The sequence below is a fragment of the Sturnira hondurensis genome, unplaced genomic scaffold (genome assembly GCF_014824575.4).
Source record: "Sturnira hondurensis isolate 20B ecotype Veracruz unplaced genomic scaffold, ASM1482457v3 Scaffold0019216, whole genome shotgun sequence".
In the NCBI taxonomy this organism is placed as follows: domain Eukaryota; kingdom Metazoa; phylum Chordata; class Mammalia; order Chiroptera; family Phyllostomidae; genus Sturnira; species Sturnira hondurensis.
Window position 1 is genome coordinate 1,845,047 of NW_028091847.1, and position 16,674 is coordinate 1,861,720.

Here is a 16,674-nt window from a genome sequence, read left to right on the forward strand (position 1 = left end):
CCTATGTTCTCCTCTAGGACTTTCATGGTGTCATGACTTATATATAAGTCTTCTATCCACATTGAGTTTTTGGTGTGTGTATGGTGTAAGTTGGTGATTGAGTTTCATTTTTTTGCATGTAGCTGTCCAGATCTCCCAACAGCATTTGTTGAAGAGACTGTTTTTACTTCATTTTATGCCCCTTCCCCTTTTGTTGAATATTAACTGATCATAGAGACATGGGTTTGTTTCTGGGCCTTCTATTCGGTTCCATTGATCTAAGTGTGTGTTCCTATGCTAGTTCCAGACTGTTTTGATCACAGTGGCTTTGTAATACAGTTTGATATTAGGTATTGTGATCTCTCCTACTTTGTTTTGCTTTCTTAAAATTGCTGTGGCTATACAGGGTCATTTATACTTCCATATAAATTTTTGAAATGTTTGTTCGATATCTGTGAACTATGTCATTGGTATTTTATTTTATTTTTAAAAGATTTTTTCATCATCATCATCAAGACCTTATTATATAAAATGTTAAAGGAACTTATCTAAGAAAAAGAAGATAAAAAATCATTTACAGTAAAATGACAGCAAACTCAATTATTGACAACCACACCTAAAACAAAAACAAAAACAAACTAAGCAAACAACTAGAACAGGAACAGAACCATAGAAATGGAGATCACATGGAGGGTTAGCAACAGGGCCATTGGAGGAGGAGAGAGGGGGAAAAGGTACAGAGAATAAGTAGCATAGATGGTAGGTAGAAAATAGACAGGGGGAGGGTAAGAATAGTACAGAAAATGTAGAAGCTAAAGAATTTATAAGTATGACACATGGACATGAACTAAAGGAGGAGAATGTGGGTGGGAGGGGGGCAGGGTGGTGGGGAGTGAAGGGGGGAAATGGGACAACTGTAATAACATAATCAATAACATATTTTAAAAATTAAAAAATAAAAAGATTGTATTTATTTATTTTTAGAGAGAGGGAAAGGGAGGAAGAGAGGGAGAGAAATATCAATGTGTGGTTGCCTCTCATGTGCCCCCCACAACCCAAGCATGTGCCCTGACTGGGAATAGAACCAGTGACCATTTATTTGGTTTGTCACCCACACTCAATCCACTGAGCCACACCAGCCAGGGCTGTCATTGGTATTTTAATAGGGATTGCATTGAATCTACAAATTGCTTTGGGTAGTATGCACATTTTGATATGATTCTTTTGATCCATGAGCATGGTATATGCTTCCAATGATTTGTGTCTTCTTAATTTCTTTCTTTAGAATGTGTAGTTTTCTGAATACAGGTCTTTTACCTCCTTGGGTAGGTTTACTCCTGGGCACTTCATTTTTCTTCTTATTATATCAAATGGGATTTTTCTCCTTGATTTCTGTTTCTGATATTTCATTGTTGGTGTACAAAAATGCCTTCAATTTCTGAATATTGACTTTCTATCCTGCTATTTTGCCAAATTCACTTATTAGGTTAAGTAGTTTTTTGGTGAGTCTATAAGGTTGTCTATGTACACTATCATGTCATCTGCAAGCAATGACAGTTTTACTTCCTCCTTTTCAATTTGGATACCTTTTTAGGTTTTCTTGCTGAATTTTCTATTTCATTTATATTCTCTTCCATCTCTTGAAGATGAGGTTTCATCTTCAAACCTCTCTGGGCTTCATTCTGCAGAGTTTCTTTTGACTTATCTTCCTTTCTACCAACAGTTATTAACCCTTCCTTTGAGTTCTTAATTGGATTATTGTACATTTAAGTTACAGAATATCTAATTGGTTTGTTTTTTTTTTTTAAATTTGCAATGCTGGAAGAAATTTTGGCCAAGATGGAGGTGTAGGTGGAAACACTGTGCCCCCTCCCACAATTAAATTTAAAGACAGAAAAGTTTTACCCTTGTTATATGAAATGTTAAAGGGACTTATCTAAGAAAAAGAAGATAAAAAATATGAACAGTGAAAGGACAGCAAACTCACAGTTATTAACAACCACACCTAAAACAAAAGCAAACCAAGAGGACAGCTAGATCAGGAGCAAAACCATAGAAATGGAGATCACAAGGAGGGTTAGCAACAGAGGAGTAGGAGGAGGAGAAGGGGGGAGAAGGTACAGAGAATAAGTAGCATAGACGGTAGGTAGAAAATAGACAGGGGGGAGGGCAGGAATACTATGGGAAATACAGAATCTAAAGAACTTGTGACACATGGACATGAACGTAAGGGGGAATGTGGGGGAAGGGTGTACAGGGTGGAGGGGAGTGAAGGGGGGGAATGGGACAACTGTATGGCATAATCAATAAAATATATTAAATAAATAAATAAATTTGCAATGCTGCCTTCAAAATTTGAAAACATGTGCACTTTCTGGACATTTTACTTGAAAGGACTTGTAAATTAATTTCTTTCTTTTTAATTATCCACAGTTGAGCTTTACATGGGGATAACAGGGGAGCATTACAACACTGAGAGCAAGTTACAACTAGCCACTGGAGATGGCCTCACCCATGCCCCTTAAGTACACAGGAGGGCTCTGGGTCCCGCCAAGAGACCATCTTCGGGCTCCCCAACCATCCATCAGGATATAAAGTGTCACTGGCATAAATACTTGGCTTTTGGTGAGATGATCTGATAAGGTTTGATTCTAAACTCAGTGTAAGTGGCTAGACAGGTTTTCTCTGATGTGAGCAGACCTCTCCTATGTGAGCCACTTGGGAAAGAGGCCTATTCTCAGTTAGGTAACATTCACTCAAACTTGTTGCCTTCTCCACAAAACCTCCTCTAATTTCCCCAACGTGGACAGAGTCTCTCCCCGCCCTGTCTCCATGGCCCTTTCTCAGTACCTGCCATGGAGCCTACATCACACTCTGCCTGAATAATCAAGATTTTATTCCACTTTGTTCTTATTTTATTTTGTTTGTCTCTGTTGAAGAAGCTTCACTTATTCCTGTTTTGCTTAGTCCATGCCATATTAGAATGTTTGTTCTACACAAAGCCCTTTCCTTATCTTACAGATTAACTTATTCCCTTTTATCTATATTCCCTACTTTCATTCTTCTACCTCCATAGGTCATTATTTTACTGTTAATGGGCATCTTTATTTGAATGTTTTTTGTAAAGTGTGGGTTGTTAATTTATATGCATGTATTTTAAAGTTTATGTGAATGGTATATGCATCATATCTTACTCTGTTTCCTCCTCTTTGTTTTTAACATGTTAATGTGTTGCTGTGTGACAGCTAACTCAAGCTGTCTAACCTCTGCAAACTGTCCCAGCATGTGCAGTCACCTCACTCTCCCAGCAATGGACACTCAGGTTGCCTTCAACTCTCTATGGAAATGTATCAAGATAAACAGCTTTATAAGTGATTCCTAATGGGTCTATGTAAGGATTTCCCTAGGATATACCTCCAGGAACAGGACTGCTAGGTCACAGGATGTGCATATGTAGGACTCCATTAGACCAAACAGAACCAGACACCTTTCCAGAATGGCTCACCTGTCTACATTTTCATCACTGACACAAGACTGACTTCTATGATACAAAATCCTTCCAACCTAGCATTACCAGGCTTTTTAATGGTTGCCATTAAAGGTTGCCAGTTTAATAAATTCAAAATGATATCTCATGATTGTTCGAATTTGCATTTTTCAGATTATCAGTGATTTTGAGCATCCTGTCATGTGTTTCTGTAGTCCACCTGTCCCTCTCTTTTGTCCATTTTTCTATTGTAGTTGCTGGGGTTTTTTTTTAATTGATCACTAGAATTTCTTTGAGTTGTCTAGAATGACTTTAATACCTTGTCAGTTTTAAACATNCTTGATGCTTCTAGGATTCTCTCCTTCATTTTGGTCTTGGCTAATGTAATTATGATGTGCCTTGGTGTGTTCCTTCTTGGGTCCAACTTCTTTGGCACTCTCTGAGCTTCCTGGATTTCCTGGAAGTCTATTTCCTTTGCCAGACTGGGGAAGTTCTCCTTTATTATTTGTTCAAATATGTTTTCCACTCGTGGCTGTTTCTTTCCCCCTTCTGGTACCCCTATAATTCGGATGTTGGAACGTTTAAAGATGTCCTGGAGGTTCCTAAGCCTCTCCTCATTGTTTTGAATTCTCATTTCTTCATTCCTTTCTGGTGGGATGTTTTGTTCTCCCTTCTGGTCCATTCCATTGATTTGAGTCCACGTTTCCTTTCCATCACTATTGGTTTCCTGTGCATCTCCCTTCATTTCAATTAGTTTAGCCTTCATATGTTCCTCTAATTTGTGACTTTGTTCCTCTAATTTGTGACTATAATCTACCAGTTCTGTGAGCATCCTGATAAATAGTGTCCTGAATTGTTGTCTTATTAGTTTTTCTTCTGTTTTTTACCTGTTCATGTCTTTTGCCCATTTTTTTAAAATAATCCTCACCTGAGGATATGTTTATTGATTTTACAGAGAAAGGAAGAAAAAAGGAAAAAAAAACATTGATGTGAGAGAGAAACAACTGATCAGTTTGTCTCTCATATGCACTCCAACAGGGGATCAAACCCACAGCCTAGATGTGTGCCCTGACTGGGGATCAAACCTGCGAAACTTTTATGTATGGAATGATGCTCCAACCTACCAAGCCATCTAGCCATAGTCCATTTTCTTATTGTAGTTGCTGGATTTTATTTTCCTTATTGACCACTAGAATTTCTTTGTGTAGCCTAGAATGATTTTAATACCTTGTCAGTTTTAAACATTGCAAATGTTTTCTCCAATTCTGTTACTTATTAGCATTTTTATAATCCCTTCTGGCTTGCAAAATTTCTTTTGAGAAATCAGCTGACAGTCTTACAGGAATTCCCCTGGAGGTAACTAATTTCTTTTCTCTTGTTGGTTTTAAGATTCTCTCTTTATCTTTAACCTTTGACATTTTAATTATGATGCATCTTGGAGTGGCCCTTTTTGCATTCATCTTGTTTGGGGCTCTCTGTGCTTTCTGGACTTGTATGTCTATTTCTTTTTCTAAACTAAGAAAGTTTTCTTTCACTACTTTTTCAAATAGACTTCCAACTTCTTGCTCTTTCTCTTTTTTTCTGGTACCCCTATGTTGTGAATGTTGGATCTGAAGTTGCCCCAGAGGCTGCTTATATTATTTTCATTTGATTGGATTATTTTTTCTTCTTGTTATTCTAATTCATGGGTGGGGGGAGGTTTGTAAGGGGGGTTTTGTTGTTGTTTTTGTTTTTTAGCTTCCTTGTGTTCCAAATCACTGATATGATTATTGGCTTCATCCACTCTACTGTTGTCTCCTATAAAATTTCTTTATTTCAGTTGGTGTATCTTTCATTTCTGACTAGATCCTTTTTTTTTTTTTTTTTTTTTTTTTTTTTTTTTTTTTTGCTGTTAAGGTCCTCACTAAGTTCCTTTAACATCCTTATAATCAATGTTTTGAACTCTGCATCTGAGAGATTGCTTCTCTCCATTCTGTTTAGTTCCTTCTCTGGAGTTTTGATCTGTTCTTTCATTTGAGTCATGTTTCTTTGTCTCCTCATTTTGGCAGCCTCCCTGTGTTTGTTTCTATGTATTAGGCAGAGCTGCTTTGACTCTCTGTCTTGGTAGCATACCCTAATGCAGTAAGTGTCCTATAGGGTCCAGTGGCATAGCCTCCCCTATCACCCTCCTTGTATTTGAGGTGCACCCTTTGTGTGGAGGGAGCACACCCTCCTCTTGTATTTGAGCCTTGGTTACTATTGGCAGATCAATGGGATGGATTTACCCAGGCTAGTCATCTGTAAGAATTGGCTTTGATAATTTACCACCACACTCTGTCCTCCATGGAAGATGAACTGTGCAGAGGTAGGGTGGTGGTACTCTGACATGGTCTGTAGCTATCCACTGGGTGCACTGGCTCTGGGGTTTCCTGGATGGTGCAGGCCAAGGTCAGCCCTCACCTGTGTTTTGCCTGAGGCCCACCTGCCTGAGCTATAAAGCAATCTGAGATGGCTATTACTTGTGCTGGGCTTGGAAATTCCCAGGAGAAGCCAACCTCTGAATCTAAACTGGCTGCTGCTAATGCTGGGCCTGGGGCTCATAGAAGACAGCTGTTTATTGATTGATAGGATTTAGGAAGTTGTGAATCATGAGGCAAGACTAGCCATTCATGTGGAAAAACAGCTTGGGTGGACCCACAAATTGGGTGGGTCAGAGTGTCTGGGGAACTCCAAGATGGGTCAAACAGTGTTAGCCAGGTTGGAGTCTTAGATATGGCCCTAGCCTGCCAGCTCTGGGAGGGGGCGGGGCTTAGAAAAGGGACAATGGCTTCTTCTGGCCTTGATGACAGACACTTCAGTTTCTCCCTGTATACCACTGGTGCCTTTGAGCTGCTACCCTGCTGCTGGAGCTCTGATGCAGTGAATCTGCATATAGTTCTTTTTTATTTTTTTAAGATTTTCTTTCTTTCTTTTTAGAGAGAAGGAAGGGAGAAAGAAAGAGAGAGAAATGTTGATGTGCAATAGATACATTGATAGGTTACCCCTGACATGCTCTCAGTTGGGGACCTGGCCCACAATCCAGGCACATTGTCCTGACTGGGAATTGGACTGGGGACCTTTAGGTTTGCTGGCTGGCACTGAATCCACTGAGCCAGACCAGTCAAGGCTCTGTGTGTGGTTCTTTTTTATTTTTTTAAGATTATATTTATTTATTTTTAGAGAGAGGGAAGGGGAGAAAGAGGGAGAGAAACATAAATATGTGGTTTCCTCTTCCATGCCCCCTACTGGGGACTTGGCCTGCAATCCAGTCATGTGCCCTCACTGGGAATCCAACTGGTGACCCTTTGGTTCACAGGATGGCACTCAATCCATTGAGCCACACCAACCACAGCTGTGTGTGGTACTTTAAGAGGAACTGCTCAGGGCTCCAGAAGCTTCTTCCACCAGTTCAATCCCTGCTGGTTTTTGTAGCTGGAAGTTATGAAGACTTAGCTTCCTGGCACTGGAGCACTGGGCTGGCGATCTTGGTGTGGGTCTGGGACTCCTTGCTCCAGAGATATCCAGATATATCCCTCTTGAATTTTTATTGACCACATGTGGATGTGGGACCTGCCTGACCTGCATCTGCCACCCTCCTACCAGTCTGGTTGAATGTGGTTTCTGTAAGTCCATAGTTGTCAGACTTCCTTTCAACTCAATTTCTAATGGTTCTGAGTGATGGTTGTTCTATATTTTAGTTATAATTTTGATGTGGTTGTGTGAAGAGGTGAGCTTACACCATGATCTTGACTAGAAGTCCAGATATTCTCTGATTACACAAAAATAATGAATGTTTATGGTAAGATGCAGGAAAAAGTAAATAAGGAAAGAAATTCCTCAGGTCTTACTACCTGGAATGCCTTCCTTAAGGCTCTTAACTGTTAAAAACAAAATCAGATTCTGGTTAAGAAGAGAAGGACATTACTGGAAAGACTGAAAATAGCATTCATTGTCACCGGGAAGTAAGTTTATTGGGGTCTTTGCTTTTACACACCTCCTCCTCTGATCTTTATGTAATAAAATGGCCCAAACACTCAATCACATATTGTATGGCTGGACCCTGATGTCAAATAGATCTTGGTTTAAATGTGGTTTTTTTTTGACGTCTTCTTCAATGGCTCTTTCTGAAGGATTCATTCACTATTGAAATAACTGTGTTTGAGCTGGGAGCTGATAATTTTCATTTCCTACCATTTTTCTTGTTTACTTGTATATTTATTTGTTTCTTATCCTTTTTCTTTATTGTTGTATCCTCAGGGCCTAGGATACTGTCTGGCATTAGTACTATTCATTGTTGAATGCATAAATGAATCAAAGAGCTTTTGGTGGTCTTACCAACATAGGATTGTGGGAGCATCTTTTTTTAGCTGCCACTGGATACATAGCCTGAGAAAGCAACCTGGTGAAGCACCTGTGTTTCATTCACATCCCTTCCTCCCCACTTCTCTGTGTAGCAGGAATTCTATGTCCCTGTGTTGATTAGAACCACTTGCCCCAGCCAATACTGTATCCCTCTTTTTTGCCTGTTTGCCTTGTTCCTTAAGAAGCCTGAAATATCTATGTGACTGCCTCAGCTTCCAGTTCAATGAAATCAGAGTGTCCTTTGGTGGGAATACTCTTCCCTTGAGTGCTAAAACTCTAACCCTCAGGGCCTAGTGTTGTTAGAATGGAAAAAAACATATTTTATATAGCCATTCACTATTACAGCAGTCTTTAGATTTTTGGCTTATCATTTATTATTCTTTACCACACATTTTTAAATCACTTTATTGATTTTCAACTACAGTTGACAGACATCCTTATATTAGTTTCAGGTGCACAGCCCAGTAATTAGACATTACATAACTTAGTAAGTGATCATCTCAATAAATCTCACACCCATCTGACACCATACATAATTATTAGACTACTATTGACTCCATTCCCTATGCTGTACTCCATTCCCTATGCTGTACATGGGGATTTTTATCCCCATGACTATTCTGTAACAATCAATCTATACTTCTTAATCTCTTCTCCTTTTTTGCTCATCCCCCTAACACCCCTCCCTTCTGGCACCATCAAAACATTCTCTATCTGCCCTGGCTGGTGTAGCTCAGTGGCTTGAGCGCGGGCCTGCGAACCACAGGATCTCGGTTCAATTCCCCGTCAGGGCACATGCCTGGGTTGCAGGCCGGTTCCCTGCAGGCCAACTCCCAGCAGGGGACACACAAAAGGCAACCATACATTGATGTTTCTCTCCCTCTCTCCTTCCCCTCTAAAGATAAATAAATAAAATATTTAAAAAAACATTCTCTATCTATGGTTCTGTTTCTGTTCTGCTTGTTCATTTATTTTGTTGGTTTTTATTTTTTAGATTCAGTTGTTGATAGATATGTATTGCCATTTTGTTGTTTATATTTTTTATCTTCTTTTACAGAAGACCTTTTAACATTTTATACAATACTAGTTTGGTGGTGATAAACTCCTTTAGCTTCTTCTTGTCTGGGAAGCTCTTTATCTTTCCTTAGATTCTATGGATAGCTTCAATGGTAGAGTGATCTGGGTTGTAGATCCTTGCTTTTCATCACTCTGAATATTTCTTGCCAATCCCATCTAGCCTTCAAAGTTTTAAGAAATCAGCCAACAGTCTTATGGGATCTCCCTTATAGGTAATTAACTGCTTTTCTCTTGTTGCTTTTAAGAGTCTCTCTTTGTCGGGGAGCACTGGGCGGGGGGGGGGCACGCAGGGCTGGGAATATAAGACAGAAAATTGTACTTGAACAAGAATTAAATTTAAAAAAAAGAAAAAAAACCCACAATGAGATACCACTTCACACTGTTGAGAATGGCCATCATAAACAAAGCAACAAACAAGTGTTGGAGAGGTTGTGGAGAAAAGGGAACCCTAGTTCACTGTTGGTGGAATTCCAGACTGGTACAACCACAATGGAAAACAGTATGGAATTTTTTCTCAGGAAACTAAAAGTGAATCTGCCTTTTGACCCAGCAGTTCCCCTGCTAGGATTATATCCTAGGAACCCTGAAACACCAATCCAATAGAACCTATGCACCCTGATGTTCATAGCAGCACAATTTATGATAGTCACGAGTTGGAAGCAACCTAGATGCCCATCAGTAAATGAATGGATCAAAAAACTATAGTACATTTACACAATGGAATTCTATGCAGCAGAAAGAAAGAAGGAGCTCCTACCCTTTGCAACATCATGGATGGAACTGGAAAGCATTATGCTGAGTGAAATAAGCCAGGCAGTGAAAGACAAATACCATATGATCTCACCTTTAACAGGAACCTAATCAACAAAACAAACAAGCAAGCAAAATATGACCAAAGACACTGAAATACAGAACAGGCTGACAGGGACCAGAGGGGAGAGTGGAGAGAATCACAGGGGAAAAGGGGAAGGATTCACATGAACAAGTATAAAGGACACATGGACAATAACTAAGGTGTGGGGTGGAAATGGGAGGGAGTTGGGGGACACTGGGGGTGGGGTGGGCAGGGCTGGGAATATAAGACAGAAAACTGTACTTGAAGAAGAATTAAATAAAAATATATAAAAACATAAAAATACTGAAAAAAGAAAGAGTCTTTCTTTGTCTTTAACCTTTGGCCTTTTAATTATGATGTGTCAATGTGAACTCCTTGGGGTTCATCTTGTTTGGGACTCTGCACATCCTGAACTTGCATGTCTATTTCCTTTCCCAGTCAGAAAAGTTTCCTCTCACTATTTTTTTAAATAGGTTTTCAATTTCTTGCTCTCTCTCTTCTCCTTCTAGCACCCCATAATGCAAATGTAGGTACATTTGAAGTTGTCCCAGAGGCTCCTTATACTATCCTCATTTATTTTAGATTCTTTTTTCTTCTTGCTGTTGAAATTGGATGTAGGTGGTATTTTGTTGGTGGTGGTGGTTTCTTGTATTTCCAATTGCTGATTTGATTTCAAGCTTCATCCACTCTGCTGTTGTTTCCCTATAAATTGTTCTTATTTCAATGGATGTATTCTTCATTTCTGACTGGTTATTTTTATGCTGTTCAGTTTTTCACTGAGTTCATTGAAAAACCTTATTATCAGTGTATTGAACTTGGCATCTAGCAGATTGGTTGTCTCCATTTTTATTTAGTTCTTTTTCTGGAGTTTTGTTATTTTATTTGGGCTATGTTTCTTCTTCTCCTCATTTGGCATCCTCCGTGTTTGTTTCTATATACTAGGTAGAGCTGCTGCATCTCCCAGGCTTGATAGAGTGCCCTAATGTAGTAGGCGTTCTGTATGTTCCACTGGCACAGCCTCCCCTGTCAGCCAAGCTAGGTGCTTGAGGTATGTGGGCTGTGTATAACCTCCTCTTTTTATTGAGCCTTGATTGCTGTTGGCACGTCAATGAGAGGGATTTACCCTAGCCAATCAGCTGCAAGAACTGACTGTAGCCACTGACCACCAACCTCCTACCACCATGGAGGACCAGCTGTGCACAGGCCAACCTCACAGAGTAAGACTTACTACAGCAGGGCTCTGGTGCCTGCTCTGTCCACTTCTTGAGTGTCTCACTTGTGGAGAGTTGGGTGGTGGTGCTTCAGTGTGGCCTGAATCTGTCCACTGGGTGTGCTGTCTCAGGGAACTCATAGGAGGTGCAAAGTTAGGCACTGCTTATGTTCTGCCCAGGACCACCTGGCATAAGCAAAGCAATCTGAAGATGGCTCCTATATGTGTTGGTGTTGAGGGTGCCCAGGAGAGGCCAAGCTGCAAAGCAAGGCCAGTTGCTCCTAGTGCCAGGCCTGGTTCTACATCAGATGAGGTACAGGGCTCACTGAGGCCAGATGCTTCTTATTTGAGACAATTTAGAAAAATCTCAATCATGAGGCAAGACAAGTCATTCATATGGAAAAGCCACTGGAAAGAGGTTGGGTGTGCCCGAAAGTTTGTTGGGGTGAGGCCTCAGAGAATCACCAGGGTAGGGCAAACAGTGTGAGCCAGTTTGATAGAATCTCAGATATGTGGAGTAAGAAGCATCAGGAACTCATCTTTCCACTTAGATAACAATTATACTGCCAATTTTATCTAATGTGTTAGAACTGTGGGGTCTATTGAAGGTTTGCAACTTCCAAAGGAAAGTTTCAATGGTAAATTATTCATTCCCATCTATTTCATCTCAATTCTCAGCAATAGCTACCTATCCCCCATCTTCCAACCCCATGGTAGGCATGCATACAAACATTCCAAGAGTAACTTGCACACAGGTGGCAGAAGCAAGGGTGAACAAGGACCCCATTTTCCAAATACCAAGAATTTGTGCTCTAGCCACTGATTGCTGCTTCATTTGGCAGAGGTGCAGACACCGTGGTGGGCAGCCATTATTGTCCCTCAATTGTTGCAAGCCCCCAACCCACCACACCTCACTGAATCAACTTTCAGGAGATTTAAAGAGCCAACACTTTCTTTTTCCATTTCATTTTTCTGTTTCTCACCTTTTCAGAGCCACACATTTAAGGACTAGGACATTCGAGAGCAATAGCACATTCAGGGGAATTTAGAAAGTCACTGTACATGCCCAGGAAAAGGAGCAGACAGGAGAGCCCTGAGAAGATATCAAGTTTACAGGGTGATCCCTGGCACAGAAAGAGCCTACAAAATCAAACATAAAAAACAAAAGCAAATCCTACAAAAGGGAGAATGTAAATTCCAGATATATCATATTACCAAGTTCAAATATTCCTTATTCAACAACAACAAAACCACAAGTCACACAAAGAAGCAGGAAAGTATGATCCATTCAAGGAAAAAGGTAAATCAATAAAAACCATCCCTGAGAAGGACCAGGAAAAAAATTAAGAAAATTATGTATAACCAAAATGAAAATATCAACAAAGAGATTTTTAAAAACATAAAAAGAAATCAAAAGAACAAATTTAAAACTGAAAAGTATAATAGCTGAAATTTAAAAAAATTATTAGCAGGATTCAGTAAATGTACAGTGATTTGAAATACAATGAATGAAGGCAATGCATGGGCTTCCAATAAAAACTATTTGAAGAATGAAAAAAAAATTACTAGCAAGATTCAAAGGCTGACTTGATCAGACAAAAGAAAGAATTCATGAACTCAAATATAAGATAACCAAAATTATCAAGTTTGGAAAGCAGAAAGAAGAAAATTTAAAGAAAAGTGAAAAGACCCACAAAAGGGTCTTTGTGGATAATTTTCCACAAAGGGGCATGTGGAAAATTATCAAGCAGACAAACATATGTATTGCACTTGTCTGATGAGAAGAGAGAATATTTGAGGAAATAATAGCTGAAAACTTCCCAAACTTCATGAAAGACACACATAGAAATATCCAAGAAGCTCAATAAAAATGAAGTAGGATGAACTCAAAAAGGCCTATATCAAAACTCATTATCAACCTTATGACAGCCAAAGACAAAGAATCTTGAGAGTAGCAAGAGAGAAGCATCTTATCACATACAAGGACCTGCAATAAGATAATCAGATTTATCATTAGAACCTTTGGAGGTCCAAAGACAATGAGCTAATATATATGCGAAGTGCTGAAAAAGTGTCAAACTAAGAATCCTATATCTGGCCAAACTATCTTTAAAAACGAGGGAGAAGGTAAGACACTCCCAGATAAACAAAAGTTGAATTTTTTCATTATTACTAGGCTTGCCTCTCCAGAAATGCTACAGTGAGTTGCACACTGAAATGAAAAGACAATAGATAGTAACTTGAAGGCATATTAAGAGAGCTCTTTACATTGTAAGGAGACTAACATTTTGTTACATATGGACTCCATGCAGATCAGCAGCAGCTGAAAGGTATATAGATATAGATATAAATATAGATATATAGATATATACACGCACATATATATTTCACTTATATGTTATATATATACAATTTTACAGTTTCTTTTCATTTTGAAATTTAACAGTAATTTAATACATAAATTATTGTCATCTTTAATTTCTGTTAATAAAAAACTTTATAATTTTAATATAATTATGTTTTTTATTTTCTCTCTGATCCTGCTTTGGTGTCATTCATAGAAACACCTGCACAACTTTAGCATCATAGGAATTTAGTGAGGAATGTTACTAATAACAATAGTAAGGTTACTAATAATCACTACCATTTATTGAGTATTTATTATGTATCAGACTACACACATTATTCTATTTAATCTTCACAACAAACTTATGAAGTAATTGTTGTTCCCATCCTACAGATCAGGAAACTAAGGCTGAAGGGAACAAAGTAACTTGCCTATAATCATGAAATTTGCAACGTTGGAGCTGAGATTCAGTCATTTTGCTGTGCACAAACTCTGGACTTTGTAAACACATGAACAGGCCTGGGTCTGCTGTGCTGGCTACTAAACATGTTACCCTGTCTGAGTCTTGATTCACCCATAAAATTTGCTTAATCCCTCATTGTGTTGTTGAGGGATTTAACTGAGAAAACATATGCAATGGGCCTGGCACACAGACACAGTCATAGAAGAGAGTCAGCCACCACCCTTCTTTGCTGGAGTACCTTAACCTTTCCCTCCACCACTCTTTGATGTGGAGCGTGGTGGAAGGGCAGAGAGATAAAGGGTAAATCAGTGCAGCTGTGAGGGGCAGAGGTGGCAATTCCAGGTGTGGCCCATCTAAGTCAGGGACAGAGTGAGGTACCCACCCTAGGAGGGACTCAGGTGCTCCCAGCACAGGCAGGCATGCCTTTCCAAGTGTGGGAGGCTGGGATGGGGCTGGGTCAGGAAGATCTCTCCACCGCTCAGAAGCAGTCACTCTTGCTTGTGAGGAGGGCCCTGTGAGGTGGCTGCTCATCTCCCAGCTCTTGCCCTCTTGGCCCAGACACATACACGGAGACAATGGGAAACCTCGAGGGACACCTGCTGCCAGGAGTGTTCTTCCTCCTCTACACACTCTACTACTCAGTGCTGGCATCCTTGGCCCTGCTACGAGGACAGAGGTTTTTCAAGCCCCCTGTACCCCCAAGGGAGAAGCGAGGACACAGGTGGTGGAAGTGGGTACCTGGGGAAGGTGTGGTGAAGGTTGTCATGGGCTTCACTGGCATGATGGCCGACTTCTTCTACCCGCCAGGAGTCAACCGGCTGAAGATAGTAGACTGGGAGGATCCTCAGCGGCCATTCTTGTTCCCAAATAGCTGGCAGCATGTCACCATGTATACATTCTTTCTGCTCAGTGGCCTGGTGGACATTGTGAGCCAGTCATGCCAGGCACAGCAGAGCATGAAGCTGGAGCGAGCAGCTGAGGCCCTGGCCTGCTGTGCACTGGCACTGCTGATGGCATCCCACGTTGAGCACAAGGACGCCCTGGAGATCCGCCTGCACATCTTCTTCATAGTGCCTGCCTTCCTTGCTGGCCTGGTGCTCATGATTGAGGTGTGGGTCCCTGACCAGCCCCCACTCTGGTTCCTCAAGTCCTGGATGGGGCTGGTGTTCAGCACCTGGCTGCTGCAGATCTGCATGGTGCTGTACATCCCTCCTTCTGGGCAGCCCTGGCGATCAGAAAATCCCGTGGACCTCGCCTTCCTCACCATCTTCTTCTGCTGGCACCTGATTTTAGGAGCAGCTGTGCTGGCCACTGTCTATGGCATCTGCAGCCTCTGGCATCATCACTATTCCTCAGGGACAGAGGCCTCAAGTGCCAAGTACCAGCCATGCCCCACAGGCTACAACAGTGAAGAGCTGGAGAAACTCAAGGCTGGGACTGAGCTGCTGCATGAGGGAGTCTAGGTTTAGACTCTGTCTTTGTGCTCGCCTTTTGTAATGAAAGTTTTGAGGCTGCCCATTGAGTGCATAGCATGGGGCCTGCAATGTGGCTGTCCACCACAGTAATCATCTTCCCTTTTCGTAAATAAACCTCCAGGCTCCCAGCAGCACTTCTGCCCGCTGCTCGGATCTCTCCAGGTCTGTCTCTTTCTTGTCACACTGTTCACGTTGGTTCCTTGTCATTTACTTACATGGAGTGGAAGAAGGAGCAGTCATTTTCTCTGAGAGCTTTTGGGATCCAAGAGGAGAAAATGACATGAGAAAAGAGAGGGAGATGGAATATCACTGGGGACCTGAGGAGGGTTCTATCCATCTGAGGCAAGGCTGGGTGTGTGTGTGTGCATGTGTGTGCATGTGTGCATGTGCCTGCAGCTGAAATGCTTCACTGTGTGAAAGAGAGGGGGTCCATTTCTGCGCAATGGTGAGGGCTTCTGTTTTCTTCATTTCTCCATGTTCTGTGTTTACACTAAGTGTAGCAGGCTTAAGAACTTGTTTTGTTGTTGTTTTTTAATCTAAACTGAATGAAGCTACCTCTTCCTTCAGAGGGAGTAAGGGGGGAGGGGAAGGAAGCAACAAATAATTTAGCAGAGAAACACGTCTGGGGAGAAAGGAGGCAAGAGAGAAATTCCCAAAAGTAATTATAAAAAATGAGAATGGTACTTATATAATTTTACTTGTTTCTTTTTTGCTGAGATATAAAACAACTCCAGTGTTCCTCCTTGTTCAATAAAGTCTATGATACATATAAGTCTTGTGTGAGTGATTCTCAGGCAAGATCAATGAAAGAGCCCTGATTGCAGTTGGTGGGAGCAGAAGGGAAGGAGCTGCCATGAAACATGGGGTGCAGATGAGCCCAGTGGTTCTGAAGGTGCAGACACTCAGAGCTGAGAGGAACCCTGAGCATGTCAGCACCCTGGAGTCTGCAGAAATTTTCATCTAGTCATTGAGCTTCTCCCAGAATGAGCAGAGGAGGTGCTAGTAAATCATATGCTCTGTGAAAAACATGAAAGGAAAGAATCTAAAAATACGCATCCCTGAGCACAATTAGAGAGCCACTGCTTCCAGTAGCATGAGTCTGCTTCTGTGGGAGGGGTACGCTCCGCATTTGGAAGTCTGAGGGGGCAGGCAAAGGGAGGAGATGCTGTCTGCTGTCCCCAGTGTGGGAAAGCGCCACAGGGGAAAGAGCCTGCTCATGAAGCAGCTGCAGTTGTGTCACATTTCCTGCAGCCGGAATTGCTCTTCACAGAGACTGAGAAGCTCCAGGAAATATTGAGAGGCATTTGCATTTGCATTTGCAGGGTGGAGGACAAGACAGGCTACACGTTGTCATCTAAAATATCACTGGACATTCCCTAAAGAAACACTGTGCAAATAGGCCCTGGAGACTCTTGAGACAA

General features: G+C 41.1%; 1 protein-coding gene across 1 annotated transcript; it reads left to right on the plus strand.

Moving 5' to 3' along the window:
- Positions 1 to 14,277: 14,277 nt before the first annotated feature.
- On the plus strand, positions 14,278 to 15,979 carry LOC118974199 (transmembrane epididymal protein 1A-like). The gene has a single exon (XM_037027573.1). The coding sequence runs from the start codon at positions 14,354 to 14,356 to the stop codon at positions 15,239 to 15,241; it is 888 nt and encodes a 295-aa protein (XP_036883468.1). The 5' UTR covers positions 14,278 to 14,353; the 3' UTR covers positions 15,242 to 15,979.
- Positions 15,980 to 16,674: the final 695 nt, after the last annotated feature.